At 47.3% G+C, this 19,144-nt stretch overlaps 2 protein-coding genes across 2 annotated transcripts; both read left to right on the top strand.

Moving 5' to 3' along the window:
- The first annotated feature begins 109 nt into the window (after positions 1-109).
- tubgcp5 (tubulin gamma complex component 5) lies at positions 110-9,813 on the top strand. Its single transcript, XM_085397730.1, has 24 exons — positions 110-243; positions 794-1,090; positions 1,165-1,218; positions 1,470-1,578; positions 2,120-2,216; positions 2,684-2,763; positions 4,046-4,181; positions 4,392-4,509; positions 4,692-4,781; positions 4,886-4,979; positions 5,061-5,313; positions 5,436-5,638; positions 5,721-5,836; positions 5,918-6,186; positions 6,378-6,576; positions 6,866-7,054; positions 7,138-7,320; positions 7,397-7,481; positions 7,566-7,686; positions 7,766-7,917; positions 8,253-8,378; positions 8,763-8,845; positions 8,950-9,050; positions 9,616-9,813. The coding sequence occupies exons 2-24, from the start codon at positions 957-959 to the stop codon at positions 9,660-9,662; spliced, it is 3,039 nt and encodes a 1,012-aa protein (XP_085253856.1). The 5' UTR covers positions 110-243; positions 794-956; the 3' UTR covers positions 9,663-9,813.
- Positions 9,814-12,458: 2,645 nt separating this feature from the next.
- dbt (dihydrolipoamide branched chain transacylase E2) lies at positions 12,459-19,043 on the top strand. Its single transcript, XM_085397973.1, has 11 exons — positions 12,459-12,577; positions 13,556-13,685; positions 13,902-13,977; positions 14,632-14,813; positions 14,890-15,017; positions 15,102-15,354; positions 15,450-15,616; positions 15,701-15,778; positions 15,864-16,055; positions 16,146-16,217; positions 16,872-19,043. The coding sequence occupies exons 1-11, from the start codon at positions 12,530-12,532 to the stop codon at positions 17,037-17,039; spliced, it is 1,494 nt and encodes a 497-aa protein (XP_085254099.1). The 5' UTR covers positions 12,459-12,529; the 3' UTR covers positions 17,040-19,043.
- The last annotated feature ends 101 nt before the right edge of the window (positions 19,044-19,144 follow it).

Genomic DNA, 19,144 nt, shown 5'->3' with positions numbered 1-19,144 from the left:
GCGGGACTTGTTGACGCCGACAACAGAGAGCATCAAAGGAAAGAGGCGTCCACCAAAAGCACCCGCCCGTGAGCGCGCTGAATTATGGGAACCCCAGTGTTTCAGCGCACTCGCCGCCTTCTGTGAGCGCTTTAAGCTAATAGCATAGCTCATGAGTTCACAGAGGGCGCTAGCGAGTCTATAGCTGTAGAACAAAACTGCTATGAACCTTTTTCTTCTGGAAACATAGAGTGTTAAGAATGTGTAAGTATTCGAATATAGAGAAATAAATACAGTCAAATCAAAAGTTATTTACAGGCTTTTATTTTCGTAAAATCTTCTATTGTACATATGTGAGCATGACCTGAGCATCTGCAGAGAATCATCACCATCACCACGGGGGCTTTTGACTGCGCTCCTCACCTGGTAAACAGGCGATATGAAGATAGCGCGTCCTCTCGTTGACCCGTGCGAGCATTATCCGGGTCACTGCAAGAACTAAACCATGGACTTGCTGTCTAGAAGCATCTTCACGTACTCATTTTAGTCCTTTAACGTATTTCAGTGCTTTTTGTTTACTAGTGCCTGTGCGGCCTCTGCTGCTCATACGGATGCATTACCGCCATTTTCCTACGTAGATTCACAGAAAGTGGAATATTCAGTTTTTGTCATTTTTTGTACCGACTGAGAAACGAGGTTTAACTACTTTAAAACAGTAAAAAATAAAAACGGAAACTTATTTGATTTGTTTTTGCGCATGCTCAGTGCTACTTGTTTGTTATGGAGGTGGGGCTAACACTGCGCGGTCCTGTAGGAATCAATGGAGGAGACAGCCATTTGTCTATAATGGCGCATTTAAGACATCTCCGGCGCTGTTAGCCTGTTCGCGGGTGGAAACCGCGGGCTGGAAGCAGACCGACAGGCCGCTTCGATCTGTGCCCGTTCACGGGGACTGCAGCCCGGCTGACAGCGTCAACATGGCGCACTGGAGCACCTTCGAAAAGGAGAGTGAGAGAGAGACGAAGCGGCTGATCAGGTGTCTCAGCGGGATCGAGGATGAGGAGGACCAAAACTTCCAGCTGGCGCTCAAATTCGCCTGGTCCAACTTTAAGTGAGTTTTTACGGGTGTGCGGGGGAGCAGGCTGCTGCACACAGCGTCCTAACATCCGCCTCGTGTCTCCTCAGGTTTCATCGATATCTGGACACAGACAGCCACAAAGTGGAGCGCAGTGTCAGCGGGTGAGTGACTCCTTCAAAACAGTGAAGTCTGAGCAAACTAAACATGTGTATGTTCTCCTTCAGGGCTCTGCATGTCCTCCTGTCCCAGAATCCTCCTCTGTCACTGCACCCCTCTGCTTGTCCCCCTTCGCTACATCCACCAACCTCCCCTGAGTTCTTCTTCTCCTCCTGCCTGGCAGCTCCATCGTCATCCTCCGCTCTTCGTCTCCAGCTAACGTTATGGTATAGTGACAGTCTGCCCTGTTTTCCAGAATCTACGAGAAGCTCGTGGTGCACTCGGACCTACAGAAAGCAGAAAGCTGGATGAGACTGACTGAAGAATTCCTGAACTCACCTTTACCGAACACAGATGGGGAAAAGGTAGCGCACAGCTGTTTTCTGCTCTATCACAGACGGATACGCGATCAATACTCATGCGCGACACCAGTCAATGCTGGCATGCTGCATCATATTCTAGCGTGAAACTTGTGAACGAAAGTCAGAGGGGATTTTGGATGGATGAAGGTAATAAGTGTAAACTTGCAATCAATAAACAGTCACATTAGTCTTTTCAAGTCAAGTAGCTTTATTGTCATTCCCACCATGCGTCGTCGTACAGTACACAGTGAAGCGAGACAGCATTCCTCCAAGACCATGGTGCTACATATATCAGACGATCAACACAAGACTACATAAAGTGTGCAAGAAACCAAAACAAAGACAGAACGATACAGACACAGCAGTGCAAGAGAAAAGTGCACAGTAATAAAGTGTGCGCTAGTTTTCTGACAGATGACGCAGCCCTAATGGGTCAGTATCACATGTTACACACACAGTTTTCTGGTGTGTCGGGCTCAAACATTGAAACATGACTGCAATGATGTGAGAATATCTCAGTGAAACGTGATCTGTGTTTCCTCAGACCGATGCACACTACAGCATACTGTCACTGCTGCTCTGCCTGTCGGGATCCCCCTCAAACACAGACTTCACAGAGCGACCCAGGCTGAAGGAGGCCGGTGAGAACCGCATTCTTCCCTTTATCTGTGACCAACGTGTCAACACATTCTGAATTCATTAATTCTGCTTTTCTCAGGTTGGAGTTGGAAACACAAACAGAACGTTTTTCACATATTCTTCCAAAGCAGTTTTTTCTCTCTCATTAAAAGTAGAACCTTTTAAACCAAAGCTTTGTTTTAGTGAATCCCACATTACAGATGCTAATGATGCTTTGACACCAGGATCAGATGAACAGATTCCAGTGACGTCGTCACAGTCGCGCCCATGTTTCTGTTTCAGAGTCAGAGCGAAAGCTTCAGCAGCAGGAAATCTGCCCACCGTGTTTCGCTGCACAACATCAGTGCAGTGATTATAAGTTCACTTCATGTCAAAGGCCAAATGATTTGTTTCCAGATAACCTTAGCACTTAGCCTTGAAGGCTAAAAATCACACAGTTTATGTTAATCTTTCAGTCTTATGTCTGCAGAACCGGAGGACAAGTTTGACTGGGCTAAATATCTGATGGAGGGCGAGGATGCAGACATGGGGCCGTACCCAGACACACCTGTGAGTCACCGAGCCCACCTTTATGAATGCAGAGCTGTTTCTGATTCTCTGATCGAAAACCCGGTGTCAGCGGGTTTTTGCTCAGGGTGATCTGGTGCAACTGTGGTGTGGTGCAACATGAACACCACACCACAGTCACATGACTTTAACATCATCACTAACCTGTGTTCACAGGCAGAAAAACAAAACTCATTTCTGACCCACAAGTACAAACCCAGAAAAGCTCCAACAAAGTCAGACGCTAAAAAAACCTAAAGAAAGTCACATTTTCTTCACTGTAGAACAGAAAAGGCTGTTTTGAATCACACGCGAACTTGTGTTGAATCTGACGGCAGCGTCACGTCTGTAAAGTAGGACAGGTCTGTGCTTCCTCTCTGACATCAGTCTGTGATGGTCTGTCAACTGAGGACAGCAGCTGGTCTGATCTGATTGAGGATTCCAGCTGCTCGGCAGTCCCGGCTGTGTTTCATCCTGTTTCACAACGCTCTAGATGTTGTCGGCCGGTCAGAGGTCTGAACTGCAGGTGGGCCAGACTCTTCTCCTCTGAAGCCATGCTGATGATTCTGACCTGAGATCAGTTTCTGCTTTGCCTTGGTCCATTTTAAAGAGGAGCCGGCGCCGTTTCTCGATCATGGTCACACGTGGCTTCGTGTCAGTATGACGAAGCTGTAACCAGCATGTGTGGATGGCACGCCGAGCTACTCGCAGACGCTGGTTTATGGAAATATTCCTGAGCCGTGCACAGATTTATCACAGAGCAGTGTTTCTGCTGAAGGTCACAGTCATCAGCCTGTGCACAGAGAGCACACTCAGATCCTCCGAGTGTGCTGATGATGTCAAGTTGTGTAGATGATGAGATGTTCACAGCGTGGACTGTGATTCTTAAATAGGTTGGTGAACCTCTGAGAAGCTCCGCCTCTCTGAGATGATCTTTTTCTACCTGATCACGTGACCGACCTGCTGCCAGCTCACCTTTGATCTTCTCTTTAGCATCTCTGACTTTCACACACTTTTGTTGCTCCGTCCCATATTTTAGGGTGTCGCTGTCGCCAAATTCCCCATGAGCTCAGATTTGTCACAAAGCAGTAACATGTCTCATTTTGAGTATTTACTGTGTTTTCTGTGTTCTATTGTGGATAAAATATGAGTTTATGGGATTTGCAGATCATTGCATTCTGCTTTTATATATTTTAGGAAGTGTCCTGGTTTGTATTATACTGAGCACAGTACCTACAGGCGTATTACAGGTAAGCTGTGCCCATCAGTGTTTCCTGTTTCATAGGAGTGGTCTGAGGAGGAGAGCGAGGATGATGACAGTCAGCAGCCAATCAGCAGGGAGGACTCTGGGATCCAGCTGGACAGGACGCCTCAGGAGGACCAGGACAACGCCAACAAAACCGTTCCAGTCACGTGGACAGGTGCGAAGCAGTCACACAGCAGAAGGTGCAGGTCTTTATAACGTTTCCACCAAATGAGAGGAAGGAGCTTCTGGTTTGTTTTCTGTTCAGTCACAAAAGCTGAACAGAAAACGTTGATGTCACTACCCAGAATGCGCTGCAGTGTAAGCGACTCGGACATGGAGGGTGTTTTATTGTCACGCTGAACCTTTTCCCCATGTTTCCTCTCAGTGGGGGAGCCTGACGCTAGGGCCTGGCTGGAGCAGCATTTGGTGACCCTGTACTGGGCATCGCACGCACCTCGTTTTCCCCACAGCCTGCATCTGCACTCCAACCTCCTCAATGTGTGGTGAGCTCATCCTCAATGATAGTTAAAAATTAATATACAGCGTCCTACCTGTGGGGAGAACATTTGGACATGGAAGCCCCCCCAGGGGAAGAGCTGGGAGAGGGATGCCTGGGTGCAGTTGGGGGAGGAGCTATAGTTTGAAATTAGAGTATTTGGTGCTGATGCTGCATTTGTCCCCTCAGGGATCAGCACCTGTATAACACGGACCCACTGTACCTGCCAGAAGAGAAGGCCTTCGTCACAGAGACGCAAGTAATTCGAGAAACGCTGTGGTAAGAGATGACGACAGTCGCCTGCAGGTCGCCACACGCCGAGATCAGGTTTGTGTTGAGAGTGGGTTCAGGGTCCTGCTGACTGTGTGAGTTTCTTCCGGCAGGCTTCTCTCTGGGGTCAATAAACACTTCATATTCCAGCAGCACGACGGAAAGGTGTCAGTCAGAAGTAATGTGGTGGTGACTCATCTGACCGGCGTGAGTTCACATCTGACGGAGGTCACTGAGCACGTGCAATGCGAGCTGTAGTGAAAAGTGTTTTTCTCCTCTGTGCTGCAGAACTGCCTGCGCTCTGTCCTCGAGCACATCGCCGTCTATGGTCAGGCTGTGTTCAGGCTGCAGAGGTTCATCGACGAGGTGACAGGCCACAGCTCGGAGCCGGGCCCGCCGGGCACCGCGTCCACCTACGGCTCTAAGAAGGCCTCCGAGCCTCCCTTCAGGACCTACCAGGCCTTCGTGTGGGCACTCAACAAGTACTTCACAAGTTTCAAGGAGGAGCTTACCATGATCGAGAGGGAGCTCATATGCAACGGTAAGTCCAAGCTTGTTTAGGGATCACTGAGGCTTCCTGTTTTCGTGCTGGTTTTCTTGTTCTGTCATCCTGAACCCGGCCGCCTTCGTTTGATTCCCAATCTGCGTCGTGTCTGTTTGCAGATGAGACAGTGACTCTGTCTGCAGTGCTGGAGCGGCTCAGCCCTCACCTGGCTCAGATCAAAGTGCTGCACAGGGTCTTTTGCACGGGTGTCGCCGAAGTGCCGCCCGCCACCCCCAACGTTGTGCGGGCTTCCCACCTGCTCAACACCCTCTATAAGGCCATCATCGAGTATGACAGCGTCGGCGAGGCATCGGAGCAGGCAGTGAGCACTCGTCGTGGGATACTGTGACATGGGGGCAATTTAGTGGAAGGAAACAAACGCATCTGCTCTCTCTGTCTGCCAGGTGGCGTTGTTGTTCTCCCTGTGGACGGAGACGGTCCGGCCGTATTTGGAGATCGTAGACGAGTGGATCGTTCACGGCCATCTGTTTGACCCTGCCAGAGAATTCATCATCCAGAGGTGCGCTGCAGAAACCGTGTGTGTGCGTGTGATGTGACTTCAGCAGCGTTTTGTGGGCTGAGTTTCTTTCTCCCGCTGCAGGAACAAAGACGTGCCCGTGAATCACAGGGACTTCTGGTACGCCACCTACACGCTGTACAGCGTATCGGAGACGGTGGACAGCGAGGAGAAGCTGAATGACGCAGCCAGCGGGAGCTCCGGGGGGGATCAGGCCTCGGGGGGCAGACAGCTCACCATGGTGTCCTTCCTCAAACCTGTCCTCAAGCAGATTATCATGGCCGGGAAGTCCATGCAGCTGCTCAAGAATCTGGACTGCAAGGAGGCAGAGAAGTCGCAGCGAGCCTCCAGAGGTCAGTGCTTCGTTCTGTCTGTTTGTTTCAGTAAAGGAAGGCGCTGCATTGACCGGGTCAACACAAACCACAGATGGGGTTTTCTATGCTTCTGCTCTCCCGGATGTCTTCAGGGTGTGTTGAGTGCCATGCCTCTGCCGATGAGCTGACCTCACTAACCTGGGCTGTCTGTCCTGGATGTTTGCTTGCAGACGCAGAGAGGAAGAGTCTGCACACGCTTTTTCTGGAGTCCGTGCAGTCGCGCCTCTGCAGCCGAGAGGAGTCCCCGGCGGATGGCATGACGGAGCAGCAATCCACAAGGAGGAGTCTGATCAAGATGCAGTCCATCATGGCGCGGCACCTCGAGATTGACGATGTCCATGACCCGCTGCTGGCCATCAATTTTGCCAGGTAATGCCATAGTTCTTCTACAAGCCTCTGAGCAAATGTCCAGCGAGGATCAACAAAAAGTCTGGGATTCATCGCAGGATAAAGATGCAGATTGTCAGAAATGTAAGCTGTTCACGTCTTAGAAGAGTGGACAACTCGGAGCTCAGAGTTTGTCTTTAGCTCTGAACGTGACAAACAAATTGTGATGTGAGATTTTCTGTTTTCCACTCCTCCGAGCTCTGCGCGGATACGAGCGAGATTTCTTTATTCCCGAGTCTGAGTGCGTTCTGTCTGCCCTCCTCTTCCTCAGACTGTACTTGGAGCAGAGCGACTTCCAGGAGTGTTTCTCCGGAGGGGATTTCAGCGTGGACCGCTCGTCCCAGTCGGTCACCTGCCAGACGTTTGAGCTCACACTGCGTTCCTGTCTCTACCCGCACATTGAGAGGAGGTACATTGAGTGCTGTGGGAACCTGATGAAGACTCTGACAAAAGACTACAGGTAAGCACGGCTCTTCAGCTACGCTTTTCCTGTTTCCAAAATCAGGGAAAGGGAAGCTTCTGAGCTCTGTGGCGTGTCTGCAGGTTGCTGGAATACCTTCAGGCGATGAGGAACTACTTCCTGCTGGAAGCTGGAGACACCATGTATGATTTTTACACGGCCATCTTTGACAAGGTGCAGGAGAAGGAGAGCTGGCAGCAGCCGTCGTTTCTGAACGTGCAGCTGCAAGAGGCGGTCGGACAGCGCTACCCGGAGGACAGCAGCAGGTACAGTGCACATTTGCTGTGACACAGTTCCTTATTTATGTTAGAATGAGTTTGATCAGGCATCTCTGTTTCCCAGGCTGTCAGTGTTTCTGGAGCCCATCGACGCTTCCAGGAAAAAACAGCCTGTGAACAACCTGGAAGTCCTCACGCTGAGCTACAAGGTGAACACTGCAGTCTGTGCTTTGGTGTCTGTCGGTGCGTTGTTCAATCCGCCACCTGACGTTTCCTGGTACGTGTCTGCACAGGTTCCCTGGCCCGTGGACATTGTGATCAGCTCTGAGTGTCAGAAGATCTACAACCAAGTGTTCCTCCTCCTGCTGCAAATCAAATGGGCCAAGTACAGTCTGGACACGCTTCGATTCAGTGGTACGAGCTCCACGTGAAGCTGAAAACTGAAAATAAGCCCGTTTCAGTCATTTCTCTGATAAATGGTTGTTACTCGTAGGTTTTACAGACGTCACTAAGAAGCTGGAGGGCGCCACAGCCGAGGAGGTCAAGGTCAAAGAGCGCGTGAACCAGCAGATCCACAGGATGTGTCTGCTCAGGGTCAAACTGATGCACTTTGTCAACAGCCTTCACAACTACATCATGACGAGGGTGAGGCAAGCCACCAAACTGACCTCCTGCAAACAGGAAGTGCACCCATGACATTCAATTCACTTAATTTTTATTTGCACAGCACCAAATTACAACAGCAGTCACCACAAGGTGCTTTATATTGTAAGGTAGACCCTACAATCAAATATACAGAGAAAAACCCAACAATCCTATGACCCCCTATGACCATGCCAATTGTGACAGTGAGAAGGGAAAATTCCCTTTTAACAGGAAGAAACCTCCTGCAGAACCAGGCTCGGTGAGGATGAGGTGAGTCCTCACTGCACTCTCAGTTTGACCAACTCTGGCTCTTCATCTGTTTTGTGTCTCGTCAGATTCTGCACAGCACGGGACTCGAGTTTCAGCACCAAGTGCAGGAAGCCAAGGACTTGGACCAGCTCATCAAGATCCATTACAGATACCTGGCCACGATTCACGACCGTTGCCTGCTGAGGGAGAAGGTGAACTTTTATGATGGTGCCGTCACCACCAGTCTGACTGCTGACGCAATCAGCTGTAAAGAAGGTTCCTGTTTGTTTGAGATGATGAAAAAGCGTTCGTTCGTTTACGAACACGATGAGCAGCTTGAGGTGTTTCTCAGTTTTCCTGCTTTAGTACAAAAAATGCTGCTGCACCATCAGCACTGCTGCTTGTACTGACCTCACTGTAGTGTGTGATGGCGGGCAAGTAAATAAATTGGATCTGATAAGACAGTGATTCTTTATGTTTCCAGGAAAACTTGTAAAACACTGTACTGTGGGTGGGACCAGAACCTTCAGTGGGCCGAATCTCACTTTGGCTCCCTGCTCAGACTCAACCTGTTTCTACATGTTGTCTTTTCTCAGGTCAGTTTTGTGAAGGAGGCGATAATGAAGGTTCTGAATCTCGTGCTCATCTTCTCGGACAGATGGCAGGCTGGAGCCTGGAAGTAAGAGTGATGCGTCTATTCAGTGGTGTTGATGTGACAGTTATGCGCATCCAGGTACAGAGACGACACACCAGCTCTGCAGCTAAATGTTGTTTCTCTTTCAGGATCGAGTCCATCGATAAAATGGAATCTGATTTCAAAAACTGCCACATGTTCCTTGTGACGATCCTCAATAAGGCGGTGTGCCGGGGCTCCTTCCCTCACTGTGAGTCTGTCGTCTGGGTAATAATGTCATACGCAGTGATTGTGTACGGTGGTCCAAAGGTGCAGAACATCCGACTTGGAAAAGCTTAAATGTAAAATCGGTCAACGCTACGAGGCTGTCGGGATCCAGCTGCAGCGCTCTGTGTTTCCTCCATACAGAGTGTGTCCGCAGTTCAGAGGGGATCGACTTCATAACGAGATATCCGCACAACATTTTCAGCCTGAAAATGTCGTTTCGAGGGCTCGGGCGTGTGCGGTTAAAGTCTTCCAAGGGCCAACAAAAGCCAACCTTCAGTTATTGACATCTGCATCAGCTCAGACTCAGGAACCACAAGTCTCCTGCAATCTGATCCTTCGAGGTCAATTTAACAGGATATGAAAGTAATAAATGAGAAATAGGATGTTTGTGCTGGTCATCCTGTCAGCACACAGGATTGAATGATTGAAAACCTTTCCAGTTAGTGAAATATGTGTTTGGCACCTCTGGGCCACCGTAGCTGTCCGGTGTGGTGTTGTATGCTGTGAGCAGAGAGGAGCTGATGACGTCTGTCTCTCTTGTTGTGCAGTGGAGTCTCTGGCGCTCTCTCTGATGGCGGGGTTCGAGCAGTGCTGACGAGCCGGACACGAGCACGCTCTGTGACGATATCATTGTCTGCTGAGACGGACTCAGACCGGCCTGATGCTTCTCCACAAATTTCATGAATGCTTGTATTTTAATATTAATAACGTCTGTGACGAGGCAGAATAAAGATGATGTGACAATATGTGCTGACATTTGACTCCGTTATTCACTTTACGTTGTGTAAAGGACCGTGACCCGACAGACTGGGTTTTTTAATTGATTTTGCACTCATGTACAACGTCCTAGTTCAGCACACACACACACACAATCGCCAGCTGTCTGCATACTGTCTCACTTCAGTCTCCACCCTCACTTTACGAAGGGAGGAACCCCGTTAGTTTAATCATGTCCACCTGATTTATATATTTGTTCTGGTTAAACAAGGGTTAAGTTTCTCCGAGGGTTGATGAGCTCTGATGAGAGCCTATTGTTTTACTTCACTTCTTGCGTGTCAGCCAATCGGTGAAGCTCTTGGCAGCTCTTGTCCCTCCTTAGTACCACCTCCCAAGTTTTCAGTCGCTTGTTTCTACAGCCGAACAGAGCAGGCAGACTTTTTTTTTTTAGAACTTTATTTATAAACAACAGTATAACATACAAGGCACCATCATTAATCCGAATATGTAATATCCTCAGTTGAGCATTACAACGAGAAAAGAGGAAGAAAAAACTAAACAATAAACAAACACAAAGCCAAAAGAGTTAACAAAAAAGAAAGAACAGTCTTTGAAGGATTTGAAACTAAAGGCAAAAATCAATATGAACAAAAAAGGGCAGTCATGATCATTAAATAGGGAGGTTTCTTTTTTAACATAGATTAAACTTGTTAAATAATACAACAAGTTTATGAGCTTTCTTGTTATTGACAAGTTTCAGCGATTTGGCCCAGAGTTTAAAGTCATTCAGACATCTGTTTATACATGGTTTAGCTTTAAAATATCTGCATTTGTGAATAAAATTTTTTTCCAGTAACAAAAACGTCCTAATCAACAAGTCAAAATCTGCATTCTCAGCAAGTATTACAAATTTTATTACTGTCACCGTCAAATGTGGTAACTGAATTCTCCTGGACTGTAGCCAGCTCCACATGTCAATCCAGAAGGAGTGCACTGATTCACAAGTGATCTAGACTTTCAATATCATTTTCACAAAATGTGCAGGCGTTCACATCTAAGTTAAATTTCCGTCTTAAGAATTCATTGGTTGGATAAACCTCATTTATGATTTTAAAGTTAACCTCTTTTACTTTAGGGGAAAGAGGAAGTGAGATATACTTTCTTCTTATCGCCTTAACCTCCATGGTCTCAAATTCTTTAAGAATATAATTTCTTTTAACCGGATTAGGGCAAATTTCATTTATCAAAATATTCCTGATCACCTTGTTTGTAAACCTGCTGTCACCAAATTCAACTCCGGCTATGCAGAGCTGTCTCAGTCCAGGAGAAATTTTAGAGTGCACAATATCTTCATTTATCATTGATCTCAAAGGGACTGGGATGGCTTTTATTAGGGATTTATATCTCTTAGCAGTACATCTTACATCAAATTTCTCACAAAACGTCTCATGTTTTAATAAGACCCCATTCTTGTCCATAAAATGAGCTACAGCCCAAATCCCTTTAGATCTCCATTCATCCATGTACGCAGATTTCCTACACAGACGGATATACCTGTTGTTCCATATAGGGGTATTGTGAGGAGTAAAGTTATATTTATAGATTAATTTCCAGTAGAGAAGGACCTGCTGATGGAAAGCTGAGAGTTGAGCAGGCAGACTAAAACTTTGTTATCGAGGGCAGAGCGAAACCGGAAGGTTTACTGAGATGTGGCTTCACGTAGACGCTGACCATCCACTTGACAGCGGTCAGGTTTTTGTATGGGACGAATCCAAAGACCAGGTCAGCGATTCCAGAAGCCAGAGTGTTCCAGTGTTCACTGGATGGCGAGCCAACCCAAGATCCTAGGAGACGATATACATATACACGCACACTCATTTGCACATTGATGGACTACAATCCTCTACTGTACAAGTAGTACGGTAGGACAGACAATCACACACACACACTCCTCATTGGATGGACTCTAATGCAATACACCTGTTTGTCATGGGCCCCACTGGTACCATTTGGACTTAAAAGGACTAATTCTTTTACTTGTGCACAATTTTATTTTTATTCTATTTTTTTGCTACTTTGGGGCAAAATTTTATACTTGAAGTTCTGTTAAAACCTGTTGTAATACTGTGTTGTTTACAAAATTCTTTTAAAAGGCTTAACATCACTAAAGTACTTTTAAGCCAGTGTTTGTCTGATTTCTCTGCCATAGTAATAGTAGTAGTAGTAAAATAGTTTTTAATGTATTTCTTGCATATTTCTACAACTCCTATCAAGAACACATTCTGAGTGTGCGTGTACAATCTACCATTGTATATATTGTATTATCTTATTTATTTTGTATTTCTTGTCTTTATATTCTGGTATACTCTTTGTATTCTTCTACTATCTGTACCTGAGCTGTGGTAATGCACAAATTTCCCCGCCGCAGGATCAATAAAGTCTTATCTTATCTTACCTTATCTGGACAGGTGCACAAACGGCAGCTTGCCGATGTCATGATGCTGACCCGTCTTTAAATAAATAACAAATCATTTTATTATTAATAATGGATAAAAACTGTGGAACGTCTAAGGCTGTAAAAACCAGAAAAGGATTGATAAATTAATTTGTTGTTCATTAGCTCTCCTGATCATGGCGCCATCACACCTGTGTGACGTCTGAGAGCCCTGCTGGAAGCAGCAGAAGAAGAGAGCCGGCGCTGCGCACTGATTGGCTGCAGAGAGGGGCGTGCGGCGGAGCACAGAGATGGCAGCGGTGACCAGAGGCTCTCTCGGCGCGTTCAGGCGGCTGCTGGTGAGCAAATACAAGCTTCGTGTTCTCCTCAAAGGCTCTGTAAGCGCTTAATGCTGACCTGCGGCTAATGCTAACGGACATGCGCGCGCAACGTCACCAAGCTCAGTGCATTAGCATAGCTAGCCAATGGGCTAGCTGATGCTAACCCTAATGGAATGAGACAGCCTCTGAGCTAGCATGCTGTGGCTAACATCTAACAACTGCGACTGCTTCCTGACGGTTAGGAGCTGTTTCCGGGTCAGGGTATGGGTCAGAACCAGAACCGGCTGTGTACGGGTTCTGACTCAGATCTGAGCTCAGTAATTTTCAGGGTTTGTCCTGCAGGTGAAACTTGCTTCACCTGCTGCCACCAGGACAGGTGTTTGTTCCAGACGTCAGGAGCAGATGTGGTTTCAAACGACGGAAACGACGTGGTTGACAGGTGGTCCTCCAGTGATGGGGATAACTTTCAAAGCGAATTTCCTGTCTTATTTAGTGAGAAGTGACATGGGAGTGAGTCAGCTTCGAGAAATTCAGAGGAAGCCTGTAATAAGAAAACACCTGAGCAGGGTTTCTGTCGGCAGGTGACAGCCTGTAGGCCATTTCCCATCATCCCCCACTTCCTGAAAGTGTCAAAGTCAAGCTCAGCATTATTTTCAGTGACTAAATCAGTGTAAACTCACTCTGTTTACTCATTTTCATGCAGATGAGGAAACATAGATCTGGTGCCACGGTGTCAGAGGCATGTTGTTTTTTTTATTGCCTGGCATTTTTTCTCTGTTAGGGTTACATCGCCACCTTGTTTAAAATAACACCTGTATGCATCTTTATTAGAACCTGAAGGAGTTTCATGTTTGAGTTTCAGAGTGCTGGTGCTGGTCTGACATTTAGGACCTGAAGGAAGTACCATCAGGCCCTGAATATCAGGGGGCGTGGCTTTGAAGCACCTGTGTGTTGGCTGGTCCAGGTGACCTCTGTTATCTGCTCTTTTCCCATCAGCTGAGTCAGCAGAGCCGCAGATCTTTCCAGCTGCAGAGCTTCAGATGTGACAGGACTCTGCAGCCAATAACCTTCAGGTGTGACAGGAAGTTCCAGGTGTTCAGCTGCAGAAGGCTGCATGTCGCTGTGGGTAAGTCCAGACCGGCAGCACCTGAGTCCTGGCCTCTTCTGATCTCTCTACTATTGCCATGGAGATCTGTATCATGGTGAACTGTTCTGGGTTTTCAGCTGTGTGATGGACTCTGGGAGAATTGAGGCAGATCGCTCATGGTGGTGTACGCTGACCTCCATCAGCAGATTGTTTTGTCCCTCTCTGACAATGTCACTGTTTTGTTTTGTTCGGCAGTGAATCAAGGACCTATCGTGCAGTTCAAACTGTCTGACATCGGTGAGGGAATCATGGAGGTGACCGTCAAGGAGTGGTACGTGAACCCCCCCAAAAAATAAGAGTCCAACAGCTCAAGCACCCGTTTTTATTGTCATGACAAAATTTTGGTATTATTTTGTTTTTAAAATGAAGCAAACCTGAAACCCCAGAGTTTGTAAAAGAACAAACAGGTGAACATATGAAGCGATTAGGATGTACTACTTGTAACTTGTAACCTGTGATGAAGTATAGCTTGTTAACTCGTTACACTCCAGTTTGTTCATGTAAATAGAGATTCCTCTTCACACACTAAAGTTAAATATGGAGTTCAACAGGGTTCAGTGTTAGGACCAGTTCTGTTTACATTATACATGCTTCCCTTAGGTAGTATCATCAGAAGGCATAGCATCCATTTTCACTGCTATGCAGATGACACACTGACAACTTTATCTATCCATTAGGCCAGATAACACACACCAATTAGTTAAACTGCAGGAATGTCAGGAAGACCTAAAGCCCTGGATGACCTCTAATTTTCTGAATTCAGATAAAACTGAGGTTATTGTACTTGGGACAGAAAATCTTAGAAATATGGCCTCCAATAACACTGTGAGGAACCTTCGAGTCATTTTTGACCAAGATATGTCCTTGTGCATATTCAGTTCGTGTGATTTAAAAGTGCATAAATAAAACTGGATTCCTCTGGCAGGTACGTAAAGGAAGGAGACAAAGTTTCTCAGTTTGACAGCATCTGTGAGGTTCAGAGCGACAAGGCATCGGTCACCATTACCAGCCGCTATGATGGGGTCATCAAAAAGCTCTACTACGATGTAGATGCCACGGCCTTTGTGGGAAAACCGCTGGTGGATATCGAAACAGAGTCTGGCTCAGGTGAGATATCAGCAGATCTTCGCTCGTCTGCCCGTCCAAGTTCATGGCTGAAAGTCTCACTGCTGTTATCCTTCAGAGGTGATCCAGGAGGAGGATGTGGTAGAGACGCCCGCCATGGCTCAAGAAGAACACACCCACCAGGAGATCAAAGGTCACAAGACGCAGGCCACGCCTGCAGTTAGACGCCTCGCCATCGAGAACAATGTAAGTGTGATTCCTATTTGTCCCCATCGGGTTGTCCCAGTCTGTCCCACTGTGTTCCCAGTTGAGGTGTCGCTTTGCCCTCAGATAAAGCTCAGTGAGGTGGTGGGGACTGGCAAAGATGGTCGGATCCTGAAGGAGGACATCCTGAACTTCCTGGCGAAGCAAACAGGAGCCATCTTACCTCCAACACCTTTCCAGGAGATCCAGACTCCGCCCCCGGCCCCTGCTGCTGCTCCTGCTGCTGCCAAGCCTGTGAGCACTAAGGCGGCTGTGAAACCTCCACCCGCTACTCCTAAACCTGTCTTCACTGGCAAGGACGTGACTGAGCCCCTCAAAGGTCAGAGATTGCTGTCACACCCAAGTGTTGCGCTGTTCACTGCGAGCCTTGCATGTCATCTCTTTTCTCTGTAAACATTCTGATTGGCTCTTCAGGTTTCCAGAAAGCGATGGTGAAGACGATGACTGTGGCGCTGAAGATTCCTCACTTCGGTTACTGTGACGAGGTTGATCTGAGTCGCCTGGTGGCTTTGAGGTCAGAGCTGAAACCTCTCGCCGAGAGTCGTGGTGTCAGACTGAGCTACATGCCCTTCTTCATCAAGGTTGGGGGTTAAGGCGCCATGCACGAGCTGCCGATCGATCCCATGTTTTGTATTGAAGTTAATGCTGTGCTCTCATTGGCTCAGGCTGCCTCCCTCGGTCTCCACCACTTCCCGATCCTCAATGCCTCGGTGGATGAGGACTGCCAGAACATCACCTACAAGGTAAGAGCACGCTCTGAGCTGGCTTTGTTTCCCTGGCTGCTCAGTGGCGTCATTAGTGCTGATGGTAGTGTTTCATGTGATTCAGGCGTCCCACAACATCGGCCTGGCAATGGACACAAGTCAGGGTCTGCTGGTTCCCAACGTGAAGAATGTCCAGCTGCTCAGCGTGTTAGAGATTGCCCTTGAGTTGAACCGCCTGCAGGTACTCGGAGCATCGGGTCAGCTGGGCACTGCCGACCTGATGGGGGGCACTTTCACGCTGTCCAACATTGGATCTGTGAGTCTGAAAACAACAGCGACACAAAATATCACAACAGTGCTGAGAGAAGCTGCACTGACCTCACTCTGCTTGCTGTGTTCTAACCAGATCGGAGGCACGTACGCCAAGCCCGTGATCCTCCCACCCGAGGTCGCCATCGGCGCGCTAGGAAAGATCCAGGTGAGCCGTGGTCAGACCGAACACACAGCACAGACAGACTCAGGTGTGTTTTAGTTTACTATGAGAGGAAAAAGGGTGAATAGCACAAGATATCAAGGATCGCAATAAAGAACAAGAAGATGGTCTAAAGTGTACCTCACCTTGACTCTGATTACCTGTTCTATTTCAATATCTTCAAGAATATAAAATATTTGACCTGGTTTGTAAAATATTAAATATGAATTTATTTTATAAATTCATATAAATATTTATAAATATTTTATAAATTATTTAAATCAGTGTCTTCAGGAGAATGATGTTCTCTGGCTTTCGGAGGAGGGTTTTGTTCCTCACTCTGAAAAATAAACTGTTATTTTGTTCAGAGGAAGGAAAACTTACTAAGGTGTGCTTGTGGTTTCTTCGTGAATCACAACAGGAAGTTAAACCGGACCGTCTGACTATCAGGTGACTGTTCAATCAGCTGGCAGTCTCTGAGCATGCTCAGATACCCACCTGATGTTCTTCTTTCTTCTGTGAAACCGCAGGAGATGGTGCATGGACCATAATTCAGGAGTTTATCCATTCAGCTACGCTGTTACCTGCTGCTGAGGATGTGGCATTACAGAGCAGCTGTTTGTTTTTTAACACTTGCTGACTTCCTGTCTGTCTGTCCAGGTGCTGCCGAGGTTCGACGCTGCTGGTCAGGTGGTCCCAGCTCACATCATGAAGGTCAGCTGGTCAGCGGATCACCGCATTATCGACGGCGCCACCATGTGTCGCTTCTCCAACCTGTGGAGGGAGTACCTAGAGAACCCGGCCAGCATGGTGCTGGACCTCAAATAAACAGTTTCCCAATCAGTCCCGGGGAGGGCGGGACACCACGCTAACAGACCTCGCTGCTCCGCCTCCTTCTCCTCTCCCTGCCTTCACTTCCTGTTTCTGTCTGAGGCCTTAATGCCAACTGTCATTTCCTTGTTGCCTTTAAGCAAGGCACTGTGAGGAGAGGAGAAGGGGTCAGCCTATCAGAGGGCATACACAGTGTGAACTGGGGTCATGATTGTGGGTTCTGCAGGTCCAGTCTGGTGGAAATGACCAGAAACAGGAAGTGAGTTCCTGTCGAGTTCCTGTTCCTGCCCTGGAGCCTCAGGAAATAAATCAAGATAATTTGCCTTTTTTTAAATTAATGCAGGCTACTGCGTTTTAATGCATTAAAATCACAGACTGTATATAAAAGATGGCTACCATGCTATCACCCAGCAGTTGGTGACACCTTAAATTGGGTTTTTAACAAATGCTCAACAAATGACAAGAGCAGAGCCTTATACCACGTGATACAGAAGCTGTGGTGTGATGCTAAAATTAGCAGAGAAAAAACAGCGGAGAGAATGCAGGTTTAAATTCTCTGTCCATCTTTTATATACAGTCAGATGCTGCAGAGCAGTTGTTGTCAGGTGTCCAGGTGAGATGCTCAAGTCTGAGATGAGCTGGAAGATGAGGGGAAACACCTGTAGCTGCACAGTGAGCGTGTCAGAAGGTTTCACTCAGAGTTGAGAGCAGATTTAAATAAACTCATGTGATCGTGATGTCATCCACAGAATCTCACCTGCAGACACCTGATGTCCTGTCACTGTTAAATAATAATATTCATTTTCACTCTGTCTGAATTTCCTCCGCCGAGGCCCAGTTTTAACACAGGCTGTTCCATCTTGCCCACACGAAGCCCGACCCACCGGGTTCAGGTTAAACCTGCAGACTGCATCCGCACGTACGCTTACCCTCGGAGGAGGTGACTCGATGGTTTGTAGCTGCCCTGAAACTCTAAAATCCTGAGCATTAAACTCCACATATTCATGTACTGTGAAGTCATGTGACCAAGCGTGATCGAAGCAAACGTTGCTGGATCGGATCGTGCTCGTGTCAGTTGGATCAGTCAGGCAAACTCATTGTCGGTCGGATGGTGATGGCAGTTTTCTCTGCTGCTGAGCAATCCGTGGTGTGCTCACATCATCGCGGCGGTTTGTGAGTAGAGCCTTGGTGTTTTTAGTTCATTTTGTCAATCTGGTTCTGTTTGATTATAAAATCCTCCTCACAGTCCCGCTCATGAGCCTTGACCACGTTTGAATTGTGACCAATGCAGGAAACTGTTGGTATCATGCCAGCGCACCAGTGGGAATGACAGTTATTGTCAGTGTGGAGGGGGGTTTGTCCTTGGTGTGACACCATTAACCCTCTGAAGCTGCTGCTGTGGAGCTCTTCCTGTTGACCTGACTCCGTTATTTTTGCTCGTCGTATTTATTAGTGACTGTTACTGCAGACCGCACTGAGTCTGCCAGCTGTTAAACTCCATCTTCTCAGCATCTGGAGCATGGACACGGCAAATAATCTGAGATTAGAGTTGAAATTAAGGATTATGGTTCGTTTTAAATGTAAATGGTGTTATGTGGGATTTTCTTTCCCCTCCTCCTGCACAGCTTCACACTGCACTGGATCTTTTATTTCGGGAATTTCTTTGTGCTTTCAAAAATAGTAAGAATTTCTTTTGTTATATCAGTTTATAAAGCTGAATTAGGTTAAATTCTCTCGGTAACGCCAGTCCGGACCTTCATTATGTGTCTTGGGCAGAAGCGCGCTGACTCTGGACATCAGAGCAGGAAGCTGGTTTCAATTAAACCTCTGCTATAACCTGATAACTATATCTGAGGTGATGGAGCCATGATGTAGCGCTGCAGAGCTGTTGGTCGGTCCTCCTGGACTTCCTCGCTGTCCTGGTGGCTGCTGGGTAAAGAGCACGGTGTCGGGTTATGTTGGTGTCACGTCGTCTTCTTTTTGTTAGCGTCGTCGGTTTTAGCGACAGATGAAATGTAAACGTGTAAAAAGTGTTTTGTATGTTTGGGAGTGGGTCGGATTCAAAATGTGTGAAACTCAATAAAACCTCTGAATACAGCTGA

Source organism: Rhamphochromis longiceps, linkage group LG23 (genome assembly GCF_057381845.1).
Source record: "Rhamphochromis longiceps isolate RC_006_pf linkage group LG23, R_longiceps_female_GT1.1, whole genome shotgun sequence".
Classification (NCBI taxonomy): Eukaryota; Metazoa; Chordata; class Actinopteri; order Cichliformes; family Cichlidae; genus Rhamphochromis; species Rhamphochromis longiceps.
Note: the sequence above shows the minus strand (reverse complement) of the source record. Positions and strands in the feature narration are given on the sequence as shown.

Bases quoted from the DNA above. Each gene is read 5' to 3' on its own strand.
- tubgcp5 (XM_085397730.1), top strand. From the start codon at position 957: ATGGCGCACTGGAGCACCTTCGAAAAGGAGAGTGAGAGAGAGACGAAG. The intron at 4,782-4,885 runs GTAAGAGATGAC...TTCTTCCGGCAG, and splicing joins GTAATTCGAGAAACGCTGTG to GCTTCTCTCTGGGGTCAATA. The intron at 6,187-6,377 runs GTCAGTGCTTCG...GTTTGCTTGCAG, and splicing joins GTCGCAGCGAGCCTCCAGAG to ACGCAGAGAGGAAGAGTCTG.
- dbt (XM_085397973.1), top strand. From the start codon at position 12,530: ATGGCAGCGGTGACCAGAGGCTCTCTCGGCGCGTTCAGGCGGCTGCTG. The intron at 13,978-14,631 runs GTACGTGAACCC...TTCCTCTGGCAG, and splicing joins GAGGTGACCGTCAAGGAGTG to GTACGTAAAGGAAGGAGACA. The intron at 16,056-16,145 runs GTGAGTCTGAAA...TGTTCTAACCAG, and splicing joins CGCTGTCCAACATTGGATCT to ATCGGAGGCACGTACGCCAA.